General features: G+C 50.8%; 1 protein-coding gene across 2 annotated transcripts in view; it reads right to left on the bottom strand.

The window, feature by feature from the left end:
• Positions 1-466: 466 nt before the first annotated feature.
• The window catches only part of TRIP4 (thyroid hormone receptor interactor 4), a 31,455-nt gene continuing 9,472 nt past the window's right edge, over positions 467-22,449 (bottom strand). The window contains exons 8-13 of one of the 2 annotated variants that reach the window (XM_051628750.1): positions 21,941-22,067; positions 21,244-21,431; positions 20,359-20,483; positions 19,419-19,510; positions 5,269-5,371; positions 467-710 (exon numbers count right to left, since the gene is read on the bottom strand). In XM_051628750.1, coding sequence (XP_051484710.1) covers positions 643-710; positions 5,269-5,371; positions 19,419-19,510; positions 20,359-20,483; positions 21,244-21,431; positions 21,941-22,067 — 703 coding nt within the window. In that variant the 3' untranslated portion in view covers positions 467-642. The remainder of the gene's footprint in view (positions 711-5,268; positions 5,372-19,418; positions 19,511-20,358; positions 20,484-21,243; positions 21,432-21,940; positions 22,068-22,449) is intronic. The other variant, XM_051628751.1, reaches the window with a different exon arrangement.

Consider the following 22,449-nt stretch of genomic DNA (forward strand, 5'->3'; position numbering starts at 1 on the left):
GGAGAGATGTAAGGCAATTGCTGCGAGGCAATGCCAAGAGCTGGGAGGGGGAGTGGAAGCTTCTGAGTGGGAACGGAGCCCCACCTCTCACCCTGGGGCCCCTGCATCCCGAAGCACAGGATGAACAGGACTCGGGCTCTCTGGCTGTCGGGAGCAATCCCCCTTCATTCACCCCCTTCTTGCCCTTCCCTGGAGAGGTCAATGCCATGATGTGTCTGACCTCGTCCAAAAGACCTCAAGGCACATTTTGGAGAGGGAGCTGCTGGCAAAGCCAGGATGGAGCTACCTCCTGGCTGCTGAGATGGATGAGGCTTGGCTGGCTCCTGGCCTGAGATCCAGCACTCCCAGGAGATGTGAAGATGCCAGCACTTGGTTGAATCCCATCCCGCCACATTCCACCTCCTGCCCACCCTTGTCCTGCAGCGTGGGACTTCCCAGGAGACACAGGGCTGCTGGGCAAGAGCTCTGCAGAAAAACATCTCTTTTAATGCTTGTGGTACACAACGGATAAAGTGATACCTAAAAGCTCTCTCAGATCCATCTTGCACCTGGTCTCCAGAGCCAAGGACCGTCCTGGCACCCTCCGCTGGCAGTGAGGGGCAGTCAGGAGATTCGTGGGAACCCAGCTCTGCTCCCTGCAGCTCACACCATCGCCTTCTGCTTCATTAACCCCTTCTTTGCTCCCTGATGGATCTTTGCATCCAGCTTCCCTGTAAAGAGGGGATTAAAAAAAAAACACAACAAACCCTCATCACTCTTTATTTTAAAATGCTATTTGCAATGCAAAGCAGCTGAAGGCAGTGAGGTCTCCTGGTTAGTGTGTTCCTGTCACATTCAATTATCCTGCTTGAGGAGCCAGGCGTTTCCAGCCGCTGTGGCTTCCCTCTGCAGGCGTGACACCGGGGAGCCGGGGGCAAGACGTGGCAGAGAGACACCAGAGCAGGGGAACTTGAGTGAGGATGAGAGTAAATTAACATCCAGCACTTGCCTGGTGTGACTGGGGGGGAAACCGATCCCTTTGCTCGCCCGCAGGATGCGTGTCAACACGTCTGCAGGAGACGGGGGACTGTCAAGCACCGTGTCAGGGACATGCTCCTCCAAGACCTGGTAAAAAGCAGGGCTTGGGGACAAGAAAAGCCCAGCTTGAGGACAATAAAAGCCCAGCTTGGGGATGATAATGCAATGGGGCATAGAAGGTGATGGGGACTAACTGCTATGCGCTGCCATGCACCTTGGAGGCCACCATCTGAGAGGGACGTGCTGCCTTTTGCCACTGGGGAGCACCTCAGGGAGCCCAGGCACCCACAGTCAGCTGCTCTGGTGGGACCCAGAGCAAACACTGCCCCCCAATGTCCTTCACAGCCCTTGGTGGCTTCACTGCCAGCTCCATGTTCCCACCCAGAAGAGGAGCAGGACATCAACACATGGGGTCCAGGCAACTCATGCAGACAAGGCCAAAAACCAGGCACGGCGAGCAAGCCGGGAAGGTGATGTGCTGCCTCAGAGGTGCATCCCTATCCCCCTCTCCCTGCCCATAAACAAGCAAGGATGCTACTACTGTTCCAGTCAAAGCTCCCTCCTCCAAACAAGAGAGGGGAAAAAGGGAAAGTGACCTTAAGCAAAGCAGTACAGCAAAGAGCCAGTGTCCCAGAGAGGCTCTGCCATCAGCCAGCACCAGTCACTTTCTCTAATGCCACATTTTCCTGGGAACTTGACTCCCTGTTCCTACTTCCTTGCATATTCCCATCCTCATCCCATCTCTCCCTGTAGCTGGGAGCAAAGACAGGGCTCCACTATGTTGCAGAAGTCTGCGGTGAGTTGGGATGGCAGCCCTGGTTCCTGGGGGGGTGCACAGCCAGCCAACGTGGTCACACCATCAGGAGGGGAAGCAAAGAGCTTGTTCCCAAGGAGATGGACAGATACAGCTCATCCCAGTGACATTCCAGTGAGGTGGATGGAACCAGAGCTGGCAGGCACCTCATCCAGGTCCTGCAGCATCATCCCTCCAGGGAATCAAGCTCGGTGTCACCCCATGGGTGAAGCACAGCCCACACAATCCCTGGGAGAGCTGCCTTGCTCCAGCCCAGCTACAGCACACAGCAGATCTCATCCCTGGTGGGGACCACAGACACCGGGCTCCAAACAGGTCCCACTTTGGCCACTGCTCCAAAAACTGCTGGTAAATGCCCACATGCCATCAGAAGCAGACACTTGTCCAGAGAAAATGGCTTCAAACCTGTCAGAGACCATCACCTTCTGTTCAATAAAATTTCCCAATTTCAGCTCAACAAAGAGTCTGACAATACTTTCTCAGGAGAGGTGTGGGAAACTGTTCTTTTCTTCCCCACCAGAACAATCTAGACTCCCTGAAATGGATCCTCCTCCTGCTTGAGTTCTGGGCCAGCCTTGCTCCTCTCTGAGCTTGAGAGGGAAGTTCAATGCATGAAATCCATAACAAGTACCAAAAAAATGTGAGCGAGGGTTTGCAACTCACCACGCTCTCCTACAATGTCTGGGAGATCCACCATCCTCCCTGCCACTCTGTGTGGGAGAAGACTTTTCCCACTTGCTTAAGGAATGAGGAAGAAGCTCCCTCTGGGAAACAGCGATGGACACCCAACGAGGCCAGCATGGACGCACTATCTGGAAGTGGCATGTCAGGTCACTGTCCCCAAGCTGTGGGGCTTTTAGCAGGAGAAAGGCAGCAAGTTCACACTTCATGCTCTGGTCCCCCACCATGAAGGCTGTGTCACCTCCAGGGCTGTGAGGTTCATATTTAACATGCCCGTCTGCTCCTCCCACACCCCAAAAGTGATCAGGATGCTCCCTGGCTCTATCAGCTGGCAAAGATAAAACATCACATGGGTAACCTTTAGGAAAAGGTTAAAAATAAGGCAGCAGCCCCAGGGGCTCCTTTTCTTTCTGCTCATTGATTCAAGGACTCTGGCCTTGTACTGCGCTGGGTCCCTCCTCCGGGCTCCTCCAACCCGTGGCTGCTGAAGGGAGGGTTCTGAGCGACGCTCCAGGGAGGCTTTGCCTGGATTGAAGGAAATCTCCCACGAGAACCACCACTGAGCTTTGTCCTCATACTAAGCAGGGACATGTTCGGGGACAGCCATGCTCCCAAACACAATGCAAACACAGTGCCCAACTCGTCCACACAAACAATAACCCTGGCAGCAAAAATCCAGCTATGTTAGGGCTTTTTCTTCCCCATTCCCAGGCTGCTAGAAAGGACTAATTTGCAATGGAGAAGCATTCAGATGTCATCACAGCAAGGACCGTGCTGTTACCTGGCAAGGAAAAACTGCTCCAGTTTGGCTTCCCAACAAGACAAACTGGCATTTTGTCATGGCTTGAGTCAGGCTTCAAGGCAACCGGGGCAGCCAGTGAGCTCAGGTAGGGATGTGAGCTGGAGCAGTCCCCCTGCTCTGCTTCCAGCTTGGAGAATTAAGCTTTTGACTGCCTCGGACACGATGCCAGCTGCTATTAAAACAACACCTTACCCTGATGAAAGGTCAGGAGCTTTCCCTGCTCCTTCCCTAAGCTGTCACAAATATCACCCAGACGGATGACGTCCCCTCTGGGAGGGGAATGTGCAACTCCACAGGCTCCCCTGCCACTTCTGGCATGACAGCTCCTGTGGGGATGGAGGGCAGGAAGGCAGGGCCAGCAGCAGGAGCGGGCAGCGCAAGCAGCCGCCAGCACAGCCAGCTTCCTTCCAGGCTGTTAGACTGATCCTTCTCCAAGCAGGAAAGTGTCACAACACAAAGGAGACGATGTGACAGATGGGGAGGGGACAGGCAGCGCCTGCACCCGGCCAGGCAGACACGGAGAAGCCGGCTGCCCAGCAGCTACCCCTGCGGCCACGCCGGCACCTCACCCTGCCACCTTACCCTGCCACCTCACCCTGCCACCTTACCCTGCCACCTCAGCTCCTCCTGGCGGCCGGGCAGAGGCAGATGTGGCAGCGCAGGGGCACGAGAGCCCGTAGATAGAGCAAGGGGAGCTTGAAACAAGACAGAAAACGGGTGCAGCAGCTGCTCCAGCGTGCAGCAAGGACGAGGCTGCTCCACGGCAGCAAAGACTTTGGCATCCTAAATAAATAAGTGCAGCCCTGCCCACCCAGCCGGGACAGACCCGTCCCCAGGGAGCGACGGCGCTGCCAGCGACTTCCGAGCGCTGCAGCTCACTGAGCATCGCCTGTCGTCGGGCTGAACACACCTCCCAGACGCTGCTGCAAAAGCAGGGAAGACACTAAATGGTTCCACCCTGCTCAGTACCCCGGAAGGGCAGGTACTGCCCCACGGCCCGGGGAGACGGAAGCCATGGAAGAATGGTGCATCTCTGAAGAGACAGAGCAAAAAAAACCTCAAAACAACAAAAATAACCCCACACTGTGCTTCAAAAGCCCTTATTAAGCAGTCCCAAGAACCCTGCCGCTCCTGTGCCCCTAGATAACTACTACCAGAGAACCATGATGCAAACGGGAAAGAAAACCCAGTCGTCAGCTCTGCAAAACAAACAGCCAAGCCTATTTCTGCTTATGCTGCTTTTAGCCCGTCAAATTAATTTTTCACATCCCCTGAAAGCGTGTATGGTGCCTTCCCCAGGCTGTGTGGTGGGGAGGCTGCTAATAAGGACAGAGCTGACTGCAGGCTCCCCAGCTGCTGCATCCCTCCTCCATCCTTTTTACAGCAGCAGGCAGGAATAACTGGCAGCCTGTGGAGGGGCTGGTGGCTCATAAAAGGGACTAACGACACTGGCAAGCGGAGAGCGGACAGATGCTGTGGCTCTTCCCTGTGAGCTCTGCCAGGACATCCCATCCTGCTGGCCTGCGGATGGAGAACATCCATCTGGCCCTGCAGCTCTTTCTGCTTCAAGCCTTCCCCATCCTTGTGTGTGAGAGGGCAATTCCGAACCGCAGGCAAAGAGCTGGCCTGGATCTGCACCAGCGCCGCCACCCCGGTTCACATCCTGACCCAGGCTGATGCCAGCAGCAGACCGGCTGCAGACAGGAGAGCTCTTTGATTCCTGCATGTTTGCAGAGGCAGGAAGAGGCATGTATTTTGGAAGGAAGCAACATCTGGGGAAAGGGGAACTGAAGAAAAAAAAAATTACAGATGTATTTGAGTCATTAAAGAAACACCTACAGATCAAAGAGCACAGGGCAAAGGTTGTGAACTCATATGGCAAAGGCAAGCAGAGGTGGTGATGAGAGCAGGCACAAAAGGCAAAGGGGGCATTTGTGGAAACTTTACTACTTACAGATTTTGTGTTTTCCTTTGATGGGAAACTTCACAACCATCTCCTGGGGATTGGTGCAGATAAAGACAAATGGAGACCCAGACTCCTGGCTCAGATCTGGATACTATGGAACAGACAGACACAGCAGAGTCAGACTGACAGCCACGGTGTGACAGGAGCTCGGTGGTCAGGAGAAGAGCAAGCCTTATTCCAGAGATGGGTTATATCTAGGCTGCAGCAGCTCAGACTAAGCCAGTTCAAGAACTTTGAATGGGGAAAAAAAAAAAAAAAAAAAGGCAAGATACTTGCTTTGGTCTTGATCAGAGCAAGTCTCTTGCTAAGCCCCTTCTCATCACATCTCTGCTGGAGCTTACTTGGATCTGCCCAACAAGCTGCTTCCCAAAAAGCCTCTATAACCTTTTCCAGCCCCCCTTGGCACTGACCTGTTTCACCACCTCAAAGGTGTGGTTTCACACTGGACTTAAGGTATGATCTAGTATGTGGGGCACTGAGAGCACGGTCCAGGGCCCTGCCCTCCCAAGCTTACCTACTCAATGCCATCTTTGCACTGGGTCAAGCATGGGACCAATTTGCAGTCCAAAGCATTCCCAGATTGCACTGGCTGGGGCTGCAGGAGCCCCCATCAAACCCCCAGCCAGCTGTGGATGACACACTGGCACCTCAACCAAAACAGCTTGGCCAACCCAACAAGATAACAACCACCAGAAGGATGGCCACATCTTCTACCAAAGCAGCTGTCCTAGCTACAGATACATCTCCATTTCTTCCCCACAAAGTTCAGCCCAAACACAAGGTCTTTGAGATTTGGAGAGAGTGGGACACACAGCCCTTGAGATCTCTCTGCATCCAAAGAGTGAGCAGTAGAAAAGCCATTTGCAATGTGCCAGATCAATGGCTCAGAGAAGCCAGGACTGGCTCTGAGCATGGAGTCTACAGAGAGAGTTTTCTGTGGTGAAGACATGGGGGACTTTTACAGGCAGAATATGAACAGATTGTTGTTTTCATTAACCACAGGGGGAAAAGGAGAAAAAAAAGCCCACTCAGTGAGGGAAGTGCACCAAAGTCCTGTCTGGATGCAGCTCAGCCTCACTGGCGTTCACAAGTGAAATGCAAAACAGTAATAAAAAATGTATCTACCAGCCATCACTTCAAGTTCTCTGTTAGCTGCAGACCTTGTGCTGACAGACGCAGAGGTGAGGGCATTCCACAAAGGTGCTCCAGCCCAGGAAACTCTGTTCAAACAGACTGCGGAAGCTGTTTTCCTTCCCTGGGAAAGCTGCCTTCAGGTTTTTTTTGCTCCCCTGCCTTCCTCGAGCAGATCCGTCAAGGCTGCTGTAGGGGACAGGATGCCAGACCAGATGGAGCAGCGTGTCCTGGCAAATCCCCCATTTGTTACTAACAAATGACTCCTAGGCTGAGTGTTTGAAAAGCTCTCACCGACCTGCCAAGATGAGTTTGGATCTGGCCTGGAACAGCTGGGCACGGTGAGGGGAGCAGGAGCAACCCACCCTCCCTGCACTGCAGCGGGTTTGGCAGCATTGCCAGCGGTTAGGGGAGATTTATAGAAGCCCAACACCGGAATTGGATCAGGCAGGGAAAGCACTTCCAGCCCCTCTCACTTTACAACGGCGTGTAAGAGCTGCTCACCAAGCAAGAGAGAGAGATGTACGTGCACAGAAAGAGCTGCCCTGCTCTGCATCGCACGCAGATGCCCCGTTCTACCCATCCAGGCTTGGAGAGGCTTCTCCCTCTTCTTTTTTTTTTTGTCTGAGCCACGTTACTTGACTCGCTTCCAGTGCTCTGTGCCAATGCCAAGGAGTTTCATTTCCCATCTGCAGGGAAGGAGGATTTTGGAAGGTTAGGAAGAGCCAATCTCCAGCGAACGCCTGGCGAGCGTGAAATGCTGGCACCACGTTCTTGCTCTCAGCATCACACAGGTGATGGGTGACCTGAGGTGTCCGGCAGTTCCCACTCTGACATGGCCTCCAGAGGTGGCACCATAAAGCGATAATGCATAAGCCACCACCAGACCTGGTGGCCGAGGTGGTCCATCCCAGCTCTACCACACGTTTTGGCCAGTGGCTTCTTCAGCCAGGTTGTGTGTCTGGGCTGTGCCGTAGAGGTCTTGCTGCTTGGAGTACAGCTGCTTCCCAGACCTCCCCAGCCACCATCTCCTAGGTGGACCCGGCCATCACCAATTTCCCCTTCATGCACCCTACAAGCTCCTACATAAGGACTACGTCCATAATCCACACATCAGCAGTAAAAGCCACAGCCAGGTTGGTTCCTCCACTGACAGCTTTCATCCAAAACCAGGATCAAACCTGCAGCTCCAAAAGCTTCCATCTCCATCCAATCCTGCGGCCAAGGCGGATGCCACAGCTGCAACTCAGGTTTACACTTCCAGCCTTTCATCTCTGCTCCCAGGGTACGTTTCTGTACATGTGCCAAATCCATCCATCTCCTGCATTCTAAATGCCTCGGTCCTTCTCTGGCATCTCACTCCCAGGAGGCAGGGAAGGAGCCCCTTGTGTGCTACAGTTAAGGCTTCCTATTGTACCTACCCCGGAAACCTCTTATCCCATCCTGGTGAACAATAAAAGCAGAATATTCCTGCCTGCTGGAGCTGAGGAAAACCTGTAACCCTTTCCTCTGCCTACAGACAAGATGCTCCCAGGTGGAGAAGATGGGGCTGAGCTCCCACAACATGCTGAGCCCTCCCAAGATGCTAATCCCACCTACTCGCCAAGCTCTCCTCTTCCCCCAGCCGCCTCCACAGGTCAATTCAACTCATTTACCCGGATAAAGTCAGTTTTCTGCCAGTTTACTGGGCTGAACTACTCAAAGGGTCTGATGAAGTGGGTGCGTGGCAGGAGTGTGTGGCCAGGGACTGGTAGGAAATGAGCCTTCTCTTAGTGAGCAGCGAGAGGTTGGATCTCATGAAACCCCTGCCTGCAACCTTCACACAGACACGGCCAGATGGGCTTTTGCCACACGACACATCACCAGGACCTGGAGCCCAGCCCTTCCCCAGTGCACCTGCAACCAGCTTCCCATATTTACCATATTCAGAAATCACCTCCATAGACCTCACTCCTAGAGCTCACTTGGATCTGTTACTGTTTCCTACCCAAAATCTCTCCCTGCTGCTGTTCAGTCCCCTAAACAGTGCTCACTCTCAACGCCACACATGATCACCATGAGCAACATCACCCGTGGACACCTACAGACTATATCTACACTATCTTGTCTCATCATCAATAAGATAAAGGCAGACAGTACAGCTGAACAGCAGCACTCCTCCACCTCTACAGCTCTTTCTGCCACTTAGCTTAGTGCCAGGACACCAGTATCCACCTGCCCTGTGCCAAAGGCAACTCCTGCATTGACCTTCTCACTCAGTGGAGACACTGCCACCAAGACACCAAACACATTTGTCTCCATCACACTTTCCAAAGCTGCCCAAGTGTTAAAAAACCTAATTTCTCAATGTTTCTGCCCTGAGAGGTCAGACAAGTCATTCTACAATCTGCAGAGCAGTAATTTACTTCCAACAGAGAACAAATTTACTTCCAACTACAACATCCCACAGACAGCACTTCAGCAAACATGAGACTTGGAGGAAAACTCCAAGAGCCATGTCAAGTGCCAGAGAGAGAATACAGGGCATATCTCCAGTAAAGAGAATCTGTAACAGCAATCTTTTAAACAAAAGGTCAGTTTAGAGGGAAACCACGCTCCCTCCCTACAACAGACCAACAATCAAACCCAGCCAGTAGCCTGAGAGTCCTTCCTAATTTCAACAGTACTCATTGGTATTACTTTGAGGGTGTAAATAAGACAGATGCCAGTATTCCAGGCTTTGACATTGTCTCCAGCAGGAAGCAACTCAGCATTTATGACAATGTAGCTAAAAAGCCCTCTACAAAAAAGAGTCAGGGGCAAGGTTGTCCCTCAAGAAGGAGAAAACCCATGCTCCTACAATCCTGTAGATGAGCAGGAAAGCTTGGAAGAGAGGGGTTATGCAATGTAACTACAGTGTAAAAAATATGATTCAGCCTCCTTTCAGACCTTCTGGCACCTCGTAACAGGCTTGCAACATGGTAGTTGGGAGTATGGTGGGATCCGTGGGCTGTGAACAGCCCGCATGGCTTACCAACTGCTGCTCCAGCCCACTGCTTTGCAGTCAAAAACCCCACGTACACTCTCCACTTATCGGCGTCCACGCAACCACCACCCTCCTGGCTCTTCCCATCTCTGTGACTACACTGGCTGGGCTTCAATTTGCAGCTAACAGGTTTGTGAGATTTTAGCTGTAAAGAGATTAGCCGGGGCGGGGGGGGGGGGGAAGCGGGGGAGGAAGCAGATCTCAAGGCAGGTTAACACACAGAGAAAGAGCTCAAGGTTAAATGTGGCATCTGAGTACAAGCTGGAAAAGGAAGCTGAGTGCTGGGCTCCTTGAAAACCAGCCACTAGATTTGCCCTCTCACTGGAGCCGGTGCTTTGAACATACATTAAGTGAGTATCAGATGTCCCCAGATCAAGCTGCAAACAGGGATAATTGCTAATGAATGTTCCCTACACCTTCTCTTCACAGTCTCCCATCACTAGCTCATCACCAGAAATAGCAGCAGGGCTGCCCAGCCTCCCCACTCTGCAGCTCACAGCAAAAGAGCAAAGGAGGGGACAAGCCAGCTGGGGGCCCACAGAAACACAAACCCACCTTCCCTGACATTTGAGGAAAAAAAATATATCCTGCTCATATTTCTTTCCTCCTACCAATCTGTTAAAGCTTTTTTTCCCCCTGATTTGGGTAGAGGCTGCAGTGGGATGCGGGGACTATGCAGGCTCACCCAGCATCTCTGGTAATAATTCCATCTCAGCAGTAGGGGAAAAAAACCAAACATGGAGAAGGGCTGTCCCAAGCCCCTCAGTTTTTTCACCCCTCCCCAATATAAGTTGTGTTTGCTTGAACCCAGGTGCTGTGAACTGGAGGCAGGGGAATCAAGAGAGCTGAAGGAAAATGAGCCGGGGGGAGCCAAACCATCACTAACGAGATGAGCTCTGCTCCGGTGCCTCCGAGGAGGGAACAAAGGCATCGCGTGCGACGGAGCAGTGGCTCTGCGCGGCACGCAGCCAACGCGCTCCCCGGCAGCTTCGTTAGTGACCTTTCCGGAGCATCTTTTGCTCTCATTAAGGTCTCCAAACACAAAAGGAGACAAGCAACCGCAGCACAAGAGACCAAATGCTAACGCTGGGTGGGAACAGCCCCAGTGTTTTCCACAGGCTGCCCCACAGCGCAGCTGGAGCTCTCCGTGCCCATCCAGCGTGGGAGCGCGCGGCCCCGGCACAGCGCGGGGAGCTGGAGCGCGGCAGAGAATTGCAGGCTGGAACCTGTAGTCCTTGGGAGGGTGGCCACCACCCTCTCCATCTTACAGCTACCAGGGGGTGGCCTTGGGGCACAGGCACTGACAGCGAGGAGGTGGGTGAGACGTTCTGCGAGGTTCATAATGGAAAAGGGTTGAATCATTTTCCTGGCGTGCCTCCTGTGTGAACAACAGGGGAAACAGAGCTGGCTCTGCCAGGCAGTGCTGGGCCAGGACACCAGCTCCAGCCTTCGTTTCCCTGCTGCTAAGAGCTTCAAAATAAAAGAGGCAGCGCTGGAAAGCAATGCTGTCTGGAAAGAATAAAAGCAAGTGGAGCCCATGTGTTGGCAAGAGAGCTCCCCGTAAAATGCATTCAAAGAGGGGAAGAAAAATCATCTTGGCGGAGACTGCATCCCCTCCAAAAGAGCAGGGCTGCTGTAACCAGCAGTGGCCATAAATCAGCTCTCCCCAGCAGGCAAAAACATGCGCTGGGCTCTTCCCTGGGTGTTAGGAGAAGCCTCTTGGCCACACGCGAGGGACAGAAGCGGGATGTGGGGCATCCCCGGGGAGACGGGTGCAACTGCCCTCACCCCGTTTTCTTGGTGATTTGTGGGAAAGGCGGATCCACTCTTCCTTCACGCCTCATAAGCTTCATAGCTGTCAGCCTAACGTAACAGGTAATTAACTACTAAACAGCCATTTTCTCCTCCTCTCCGGAGGGAAATTGCTCACTATCCAGCTAGAAAATGTTTCTTTGGTGGTTTGCGAAGGGGAAAAGGAAGTCGGGAGTTTCTGGCAAGCGACAAAATGCTGCAGCCAAAGAGAGACATTCATGGCAATGCCTGCAGCACAGACACATGGATGCAGGAGAAATGGAGCCCTCAAAAATGACCGGCTCATCCGGTTCTGGGAGCTGCAAACTCGCTGATTCCAGTTCAGCCACCACCAGCAATAACCCCAGTTCCTGCCCACAGACACCCCGCGGAGCTGCCTGGGTGCAGCTGCAGCCCAACTGACCCAGTGCTCAGGTACAAGTTACTTAAGAGCAAGTGGAAAAAACGTCCCACCCTTCCCACAGACCAGCCTTCAAGAACTGCTGTGCCCCAGCCATGTCCTTCCTTGTCACATTTCCAAGGAGAGTGGTGTTGAAGTGTTTCCCCATTCTATTGTTCTCCACACGGAAGGTATAAAAATCATGTTTGGGGGTTACCTAGCCAATCTCCCAGCCTCCACCCTGAAGTGCTCCAGGGTATACTCAAAGGTGACACCCAAATGGCAACAAGAGCCATCACCTGAGCCAGGAGGTCCAGGTTTGCTGCTGCTCTGCGTCATCTTCTCCTGACTCAAACCTCCAGTTTGGGAAAGAGCTTGCAGAGCACCAAACTTTGCTTTGAGGTTTGATCTCCCCCATGAAATGGTCTTGCATCACACTTTCAACTCTGAGCACATTTTCAAGCATCATCTTTTAAGGATCCATTCTCTCCGTCTTAGCACAGGCCAACCAGGCTTTTGGCCTGTGAAAAATGTAATATTTTCCTAAGCAGAAACCCCAAAGCAGATCAAACTTTCCAGAAACACCAAATTTTCTAGCCTGAGGCAGAAACATCCAGTACTGCAGCCTTGTGAATGTGCACCCGAGGAACTCTACGTGCTGCCCTTGGCCACAGAAGACCAGATGGATGCAGAGGAGCCACTCGGTAGAGCCTGGGTTAGGAAAGGGATGAGCTCCAACCTTCCCTTCAAATCAACAGAACAGGCAAAAAAGAAAAAAAGCAGGATTGCAGAGAAACACAAACAAAAGGCGACAGCCAAACTTTTGTTTGAAAGCCTGTCAGGTCTAGACTGCAACGTGTGAGGAAGGAACAGCTCGAAACCACAGCTGCTAATGGTTATGGATTTGGCAATCAAAATGTCTTTGTTAAAAAAAAAAAAAAAAGAAAAAAAAGAAAAAAAAAAGAAAAAACTTAACTGCCTTACTATTGAGGTTACAAACCGCAGCCTTGATGCATTGTTGCAGTCAACATCCTCCCTGCTGTTTCTGAGAGCTTACATCTGCTGCTGGCAGATCGTGCGCTGGCTCAGGCTCCCTTCATGAGGATGCGCAAGGAATTTTGCTCGCCTGCCTTCCTTTCCCCTTCTTCCCACAACGAGGCCTGTCAGGCCTTGCCTGCTCTGCCCCTTGCATGCTTAGCTGGTATGCAACCAGATCCAGACACAGCAGGCCAGGATTATTGCAGGATCCTTCTCCCAGCCAGCTGGATCCATCCAGTGGGTGTTCTCCACCTCCCAGCCGCAAGCCCAGTTCTTGTTGTGTTCCTACACCACAAGCTCTACTTTGATTCAAAGGGCAAGGGAAGCAATTAAAACGTAATAAGTAATAACAGGACTTTGAAATGTAGATTTAATATTCAAACTTGTGCTGGTGCCCTCAGATTTTGAAACACTGAGCAGTCTGCCAGGGCTGCAGTCCACAGGGAGACCTGGAGGACTCAGCAGTGCTGGCAAACACTGCACCCCCTGCGCTCCCTCAACCTGCCTCACAGGACCTGCAGCCACCACCACCCTCCTGCAGCCCAGATCCCAGCCTGAGGAAACACCTGCCCAGGGCAAACCCTACCAAAAGAGCAAGAAGGGCTTGAGATGTTTACAGAGCACCTGATGACCTGGACGGACTTGGAAAAATTTTGGGTCATGTACTAGACTCAGCTGGAAGGGGCATGTACCTCCCCCAGTGCTGAGGGACAGGGGAGGCAGGGCTCACCTGGTCCAAAGCCAGCACAGGGGAGAAAACAGGCAATGGAGAGGAGATGAGGGGAAACCAGGGCACCTGCTTCTGCTCAAGCAGCTCAGAGCGCCTGCACCCTGCCAGAAACAGCTTAAATCCTTTCATAAATCCAAGTTGCAAAGCAAAGAGGTAAAACAGTGCAGCCGAGCACAGACGGTGACAGAGACCAGCTGAACTTGGAAAAAAACCCAACTCTGGTGAACACAGCCCTGTGCAGGCAAGGCACCCACCTTCCTGCCCTGCTTGACTCGGGCGTTTGCTGACCCTTTGCTGCTGCTCCCAAAGGAGGCGCGACCCCAGCACCCACTTCCAGCTGTAACTTCAATCCTGCCAACATGACAGGGTTTCTCTCAGCCCAACAAGCAGCAGGACCAGGATACACCCCTGAGCCACCAGTCTGCTCCAGGTTATGAAATGGATGAGACAACAATGAAAGCTGAGCAAGCACAGTCCTTGGGCACCCGCACATGTACCACGGGGGTTGTATTTTGTAAGCTGCCAGCTCCCCCATCATTTGGGGTCACCACCTCAAGGGTGGTCACGGCTCAACCTCGTGGAGCTACAAGCAGATGGCAAGGGTGTGGGGAGCCTGAGCAGCAGCCAGGCTCAAGATCAGTTTTATCTAACCCTTGGCTTGAGGATGAAATAAAAAAAAAACACTAAGAAGGCAGCAAGTATCAGTGGCCACATCTGAACAGAGAAAAAACAAATCCCACATCACTGACTAGTTTGCTGAAATGGTAGCAGAGGCTAAGTCCACAGTCATCATTAATTAAGTCATACGCTTCAGTCTTGGCTTCATTTTTTCCCTAGGGTCTAGGAAACCAGAAGAGAGGGCAAGCCAGCCTCTATCATTCGATTTCTTTGGCATGTTAATGCATTCCTAAATTAATCATCATCAAGTGACAATCTCTCCTTCATCTTAACAGACTGAGCAGTGGCCTCAGTAAACCTGCTGGCTTATGCAAGGCAGCTGGAGCCTCAGAAGAGTCTCTGATGAAAACCAAAGCACTTCACAGAAGGAAAAACTCCCCCATCTCTTACCGTCCCTAATCCAAACCAGCTGCTTGCCTGCCCTGCTCTGCTCCTAGAACCACCAACCAGGGGGGCTTCGCGCGCTGAGAAAACCAATAACAAGAAGCATCACCCGCTGGTCCGTGCGAGCCAGACTAATGCCTCACACCACTTGATCTGGCATCAGGCTACTCGTGAAAGGCAAACTCAGCTTAGCAGAATTCAGGGACCTGTAAAGTTCAAAGGCCTTTTATCAGCTGCAATCATTAACCTAGACCACTGCAGAAGGAAGTAGACCTGATCTGGCCTTCAAAACCCTGCTAAAATTCACTCCTCAGTGGAGAGGCAATAACTAAGCCTCAGGAATGAGAAGGCAAGTATCTCTTTGGTGAGGGGTGAGCCAGCACAGCCACAGCACCACACAAATGGGCATTTTTCTCCCTCGGGGCCTGTGATAGGAAACCTATACTCTGGGGAGAAGGTCCTCATGGAAAGTCTAGAGCTATTTATACTGTTCTTCAAAGTCAACGTATAGGTTTCTCCCTCTCATTAACTTCTTTCTTGGAAAAATATTACCAGTGATCTATTGTTCCTTTATTTGGAGATAATCTAAACAGGCGCTTTCTGGAGTCTAAATATAGAGAATTTCTACCCTTCTTCTTCTAAAGCAAGCCCTGTGTGCTTGGTGCCCAAGTGCCATTTTTTTTGCTGTTATTTTCACCAGGGAGGGAAGACGAAGGCAAGAGATTAAACAAAAAATCCCTAAGAGGGAAAGATGGAGCCCGTTTAAATGATAATTGCACTCCTGTAGCACAAAAATAACTTAGACCTGTTCCCTTGTGCAGATTTAGGACACTAAGTGATCACCTAGAAATTAAAAATAAGCACTTGACTCCTGTCAAACATAATTACCCAATAATTCAGCCCAAGATAATAACTACATCTAGATATCGGGCTTTGTGTGCCTTGGCATCCAAAATAAGCCCAAACACCCCGATCAGCTACTAAAATGGAACAGCGGAAATGTTCTTTTTCCAGTTAAAGTCATAGTCTGTTGGATCAAAGTCATTAGCAAAATGAACATGGACTTGAGAGCACATTAAACCGGAATAAATGTAAATAGTTCCCTGCTTGCTTTAGACTCCTGCCAAGCCCTGCCTGCACCAGCCCATGTTTCCCCAGCGAGCACTGAAGTCACCAACACTTCAGGAGGAGAAAGGCAGCTCCTTGCTCAGCTCAAGGTGTCGGTGACGTCAGCCCGGAGCCAGGAAAAGCCGTCGTCAACACTCGGATCTCAACAGGGGGAGAAAAAGTTTCCAAGTCACCTTTAGTGCTGACAAGCGTAACAAAGGGATCATTCTGGTCTCCACCAAGGCTTTTTGAGTGGCTGCCATGAAGAGAAGGCAACAAGCCCAGAATGTGCTCCGAGGAGGTGTGAGATGTGCAAAGCTCAACTGGAAATACTGAGATTGAGGAGCCCCGGGGAGGGAGCCCCGGGCAGCAGCCAACCAACCACCCACTCGGCAGCAGGGCTGAAATCAGAGCAGCTTTTGCTTCAGTCCCCAGCAAACAAGGCAGGGGACATTCGATACCAGGGGTGGACTTTCCTACCTGACCATAGCTTCTGCTCCTAGAGCAGCTTTGATTCAAAGATCACAGCTTTAAGCAGCAAAATTCAGAGTAAAGAACCTCTGACGGAGAAGCACTGCTTTATTTTCCACTTGGGAAAGAGACCCAGAGGAAAAGGATTTAACTGGTTCATGCAATAAGTAGCATGACTGGGATTAGGGCAACGTCATCTGATGTGAGGCTGGTTTTAATCACAGGGACATCTCTGCTCTGCTCTTCCTCTGCTCCCTGCCAGCTACTGGATGCAAGATCCTTTTCTGTCATCACTTCTCACACAGCCCTGAAGACCTGCAAACCACTTCAGCAACATCAGTTGGCCTTTAGATACCACGTCGGGCAGAGCTGCAAGACTGACCCCTCACAGAGGGGATGCAAGGCCAGTTACGTGTCCTGTAATAATGCAGATAAACAACCAGTCCCTAATGACCAGGCAGGCTCTGGGGCCAGGGACTTGCTCTGCCTCTGCTGGTGCAGCACCCAGCAAAAGGGGGCATCATTGCTTCAGTTTGGGGTTTTGAGCACAAGCGTAACATAAAATACTAAATGAGGATAAGAACAGAAAAATACCAGCAGGGTGCCACTAACATCTTCATTAGCAACCTGAGAGAGGATGCAACAGCAAGGAAATTAAATCTGCAGACTGTACTAAAGAGGGAAAACATGACAGCATGGAAAGGACTGAGAAATACTGGAAAAGTCGCAGGAGGGACAGACCAAAGATCCTTCCTTGCCTAGGGGAAGGAATGGTAACAAGAGACAAACCAAACCTGCACAGCTGCTGAGAAAGGCACGGTCATCACCAAAAGACAATGAAGAAGACAAGGAATGATGTCACCTTTGGGTGGTGGGTATGACTTGCAAACACGGCTTGCCCTGCACTTGTGAAATTATTTCTGCCCAAAGATGAAGAAGCTTCAAATACGAGTTGGTGTGGAGAAGTATGAGTCAAAGCACAGTGTCCAGAAAGAGCTCCACAGCAGCTTAATCTCTGAGAGGTCCTTGCTGATCCATGTTACCCAACTTGCTAATAAACTGCCCTAAGTGGCAAAACCACATCATCTTCCTTCACTGCTCACTCTAAGGCAAGGAGGGGTCCTTGCTGGATTGCCCTGCTGACAAGGGGCTTTGGTGCTGGTTGCTGAGGAACCTGGGCTGAATCATCAGGGTGAGCAACAGGGATTTCCAACTCCCAGTGAGATCCAACTGGGGTTTCTGAGCTGGCACTGCACCCTGTTTCATCTTGCTGGCATTCCTAACTACATTCACCTCAGCTTCCTTCAGATGCACTTGCTACTTATGATAGCCCACAAAACCAGACATTTCCCCATCAACCAGCTTCAGAAGGATGCTCAGAGCTCTGATTTCAATCTTAGGGAATTGAACACTGTGTTAAGCAAACCTGGGAAAAAAAAAGGACAAAACCACTGTAAAAACACAGCCAATTGGGAATTATAGTTTGCAATATGGGAGCAGCAAAAAGCTAGAGAAATAGAAACCAGGAAGTGCCATGGCATCGTGGGATTGAGAAGAGAGGTCAATATCTTGCCTCCAGGTCTGCTACCAGTGTCCCTGGAATACACTGCTCTTCCCACAGGGCCTCTGCAGCCAGGCAGTGTCAGCAAACTTGGAGGAATGTACAGAGAGCAAAGTTAATTATAAGGCTCCTCTACAGGAAGAGTTAAGCTAGTTACCTACTGCTCCATTTCCAGATTGTAAGAAGATGTCACGGCCATGTTACCAACACCTGAAGAACATACCCACAAAGGAAGAGGAGGAACTGTTAGTGGGAGATAAGTACTTGTGAGAGACCTCACTATGATACAAACAGCAGAAGAATCAGAAACTCCATTTAAGACCTCAGTGCAGTTCACTGGATGCTACAGACTACCCTACCACGGCCCCAGTGTCCTTCCCTCTTCTCTCTCCCATACCAGGCCAAACACTCCTGCAAAGTTCCATTCCAGTCCAGTATTCCAGTCCCAAAGCTCCCTCTGCTGCTCACAACTCCAGTCTCTCCCCATTCTGCCTGTGACTCAGTCACAACCTCACCAGTACTCTCTCTATCTCTAGTTTCTAGGCATCTCTTTCTGGTAAAAAAACCTCACCAGGTTTGGGAAATCCAAAAGAGCACTTCATGAGAAACAGCCTCCAGCTGCTGCTGCCACTCCAGTTCTTCATGGTAAGAAGATGCCCACCAACCAAGTGTCTCTTCTCCATCCCAAAGAATCTGTTTATTCCAGCTCACAGGATGGTTTTGGTTCAACATTAAGCCTTCCAGTCTGGTGATTCCCATCAGACCAAGCCTGGCTTCTACAGGGAGCAGCAAAGTGAACAGACACACGATGGTACGGAGAGCAGCCCTGCTGTGCATGGTACTAACCGTGGGCTCTGCAAGGTAATGAAACCCACCCTGAGCTGCTGCCCCAATTCTTGGCATGGAGTCAGCCCCAGCATCACAGACTCAGACCTCAGGAGGTCTCTAGCACAACCAATCCCTTCACTGGGCAACCTGTTCCAGTGTCTCACTACCAATCTCCAGCTGTGCCTCCTTCCCAATATCTAGGGACTCTGGATGTCCTCTCTGCACCATCTGTGTGAAGACCCTGAGGCTCTGCTGTCCAACCTTCTTGATGGGAGGATGCTCATCTACTCCCACAGCTCCTACTCCCGGTGACCCAGTGCTCCAAGCAGAGCACAACTGTCACCAGTGAGGTCACTGTGACCTCCAGCTCCAGGAAAAAGCACCAGGCAGTCCCAGCAGCTACAGACCTAGATGGCTCTGCTTGCGCCAAGCTGCCTTCTCAAAATAGCAGGGTGGTTGATCCCACTGGCACCACAAGGCCAGGGACAAGGTTCCATGGCACACTGCCACCACTGCTGCAGAGTCTTCCACACTTCTACACCGTCTCAGGTTTCCAGCTCCCTTCACATCCTTTGCCACACAAACCCCTGTGATGACTGCAAAGTCTGCTGGCTGTGCACAGGGAGTTGTTTGCTGTGCTCCAAAAGCAGCCAAACAGGTACTTGACCCCTCCTAGTCCAGAGTCCTCCCTGAGACAGGAAGATCAGCAGAGTTAGAGCTAGAGACAGCAAAAAATTGCTGCCTGGTAGGGCAAAACTTGGAGCAATTCTTTCTATTAGGACTCCTTGAAGTTACAAGAGAAACAATCAGCACTTTAAAAGCCACATTGAGGTAAGATGCAAGCTCCTGAGTTTGCCAAAATAGGATGAAAACTGGAAATGAAATATTAATGCATTGCAGGTTCCTGTCTTCCACAGCCCAGCACAGCCCCAGCCTCCTGGTGCACACTCACCTGTGCAGCAAGGGACAGAACAACCCCAGAGTATGTACTCACCTGCTCGTTAAATTGCTCTTGCGATAAACAGTCGGTCACATCCACACAGCCTAGGAGGCAGCCCGAGGGATAATCACTTGGGAACTCCACATCTGTGTCAAAAGAAATACTTCTTCAGGGGGCCCCACATCCCTCTGCACAGCTGAAGTCTTCTAACCCCCAGGTGCCTTTCCCTCCTCATGCACTTCTACTTCTTGAGGCACAAGAACACCTACCTGCAGGGGGCTGAAACTAGATGATCTTTAAGGTCTCTTCCAACCCAAATCATTCTGTGGTTCTATTAATTGTAGCAACCAGTTGTTCTTTTTCCAGCCTAGGATCTTCACTGTGACAGGACTAAGGCTGGGAGATGTAACTACATGTATGCCTTGCCCTGTTTAGCTCCTGACAGAGGAGCACAGAGTGCAGGAAGAGCTTGGGCTGTATGACATTCAAGCTCATGTTTAGGTGATGTTTAGAAACGCTGCTCAAAGAGGCATGCAGAGCAGCCACCAGCATCCTCCTCCCCACGTGAGAGAAGAATATCTTCCTGAGAACCTGCAGCTTTTCAATACCCATTTCTGCAAGGTCAGAACACTTGGGAAGCCTTTAACATCCATGTAAATAGACTGAAGCACAAACCACACGCACACACACACTCCACAGCTTGTTGCTTGAGCCAAGAACAAAATGAAGCCCTTTGCTGTCAAAAGCTACCAAAGAAGTCAGGTGCAATTACATGGTGTTTGTGCTTGGAGAATGTGACCAGCCCAAGGATGGAGTTCAGGTCTGCCAGTGTACTCATTCAGCTGACAAAATGCAGAAAGGATGAAGAGAATTGCAGAACAGAAGGTTAAAAAGTGAAGCAGTAATAATGGCTCAGCAGAGAGGACTTTCTGACACTGCTCGCTATGTGGCTCAATGTATCAAATAACACAAAGATCCAAGGAGAGAAGTTCACCTTTGTGGAGCAGCATTCTGTAGGTGGCTTCCAGTTCAGAGATTTCCTGAGGGGAAGGTCTTTTAGCAGTAGCTGCAATCCATAGCCGCCCTCTATGAGATGTGTACCAGGTCCTGCCCTCCACCCTAGAGAACAAAGGGGAATTTGGGGCTTCCATTCCAGCAGAAAGCATCCACATGGACAGATCTTTCAACCCAACGTTTCATTACATGATTCCTGCAGCTCAGCTTTGTCCTGACTGTTGAAACCCAAGCAATGTGTCAGCACTACAGAGAAAAGCTGAGATGGGCAAGAACTAAAGCCACAAGCAGAGCATGTCCTCACTGCTTTAGAGCAACAGTAGAAAAGGACACCCATCCCCTGTGAGAACAGCAGTGTGTCGGACACATGTGGAGGTCAATCTGCTCACACAATTCCCTTACAAGCTCAAAAAGTCCTGCCAGGGATGTTGGACTAAAAGAGCTTCTCCCCATAACCCAATTCCTAGCCCAGATGGGGAAGGTGGTGTCCGTGTGGTTGTTTTGTTTTTTAAACAAAGCCTGGTGCCACCATTTGCTTCTTTCTGAGGGACAACAAGAGCAGAACATACTTGACATTTTCAGCTTATTTACCTTTCAAATTCCAGAAAGCCTCATTCCAACCACAAGCAGAAATCTCAGCCTATCTCTAAATTTACCCACTGTGAGGAAACTTACCCCTTCCAGGTTAGGTAACCTCACGGAAAATGGATTCACACACCACCAGAACAGTGGGTGAGGAAGCACAGCTTCCAAACCTAAGCTGCCAGGAGGTATCAATCACTGCCCAACACAAACAAGACCACAGAGATCCTCCGAGGAGCACGACTTCCCATCTGATACATTACAGTTCAGGCCAGCCCTGTACCTTTTGATTCCTCTGACGAGCAAGGAGGCCCAAGGCTGGTGCATGCTGAGGCACCAACCATCATCTGAGATCTCCTGCAACTCTCGATCCTGAATCCGCAACCTGTTCCGCTCCAAGCCAGACACGTTTCCAGCATCCATGGAAGGGACAGCTTTCCGAGCTGGGAGCAAACCAGTCTGGTCCACCCACTTCAGTGTGTTCAAATGAAACAAGAAATAGGTTAGTGCCTCACTAGGAACAACGTATGTTAAGGGCAAATCAAATGTGAAGTTTTCCTTCATTTAAGGACAGGGGTCTTACTGGGATCACTCTGCCTCCCTTGCAAACTATCCAAACTGGGATCATCCAACCTCCAAATGCTCGGCATATACCAAGAACATGGCTGAAGTGGAATTACAGGGCAGAGATTATGCTCTTTGAAAGCTGGAAATCTGGCAGAAAAGGCTTCATAAATAGAGCTGAGAAAGTGACACAATCTTAGGGTGACTCTTAGAAAATCTTTCAAGATCCCAAAAAGGAGGTTGGAGACTAAAACCCAGATAAACCATACTTCTCAAGAGCAAGGAATAGAGCAGGGCATTGGCAAATCTTCTCTGTCCCCAACCCAGGTCAGGATGTGTGAGAGACAGGGGAGAAGAAAGGTACTCTAGACTAGAATTCACAGTTCTTAAACTCAGCTCATTCAATCCGTACTGACCAAAGGAGCAGGTTGGAGCAGACGGGGATTAACTAAAACACCAGAATTCAGAGTTGTCTTTGCTTCTGGGCTCCCAGCTGCCTGGCCCAGTGTGCCACAACTAATGGCTTCCATGGTTTCATCCAGTCTGCAAACACAAACAAGAGGCATGAGAATTCCCTGCTTTCCTCGGCAACATCTCCCTTCTCCCCGCACAAACATTTCTGACCCAGAGCATGTTTTACCACCTCCCCTAGCTAAATTATTTCCTTGCTGATTTCTAACTCAGTCACTCTTCCCTATCACAGAAACTCAGCCTGGTTTGAATTGCAAGATGGTTTGGGTCTGTGGAGACAGGCCTTTGGGAACATCTCTTTCCAGGGCAGCTTTATCTGTAACAGACATGCTAGCTACCAAAACCCCATGCAAGCCTCACACAGTTGGGCTTTGGAGAGGGTCTCAGCAGAGCTGTGCTGAAAGACATGATCTGCTGTGGGGCAGAAAGGTCCTCAAGGGAGAAAAGGAGGTAA

Source organism: Apus apus, chromosome 10 (assembly GCF_020740795.1).
Source record: "Apus apus isolate bApuApu2 chromosome 10, bApuApu2.pri.cur, whole genome shotgun sequence".
NCBI lineage: Eukaryota > Metazoa > Chordata > Aves > Apodiformes > Apodidae > Apus > Apus apus.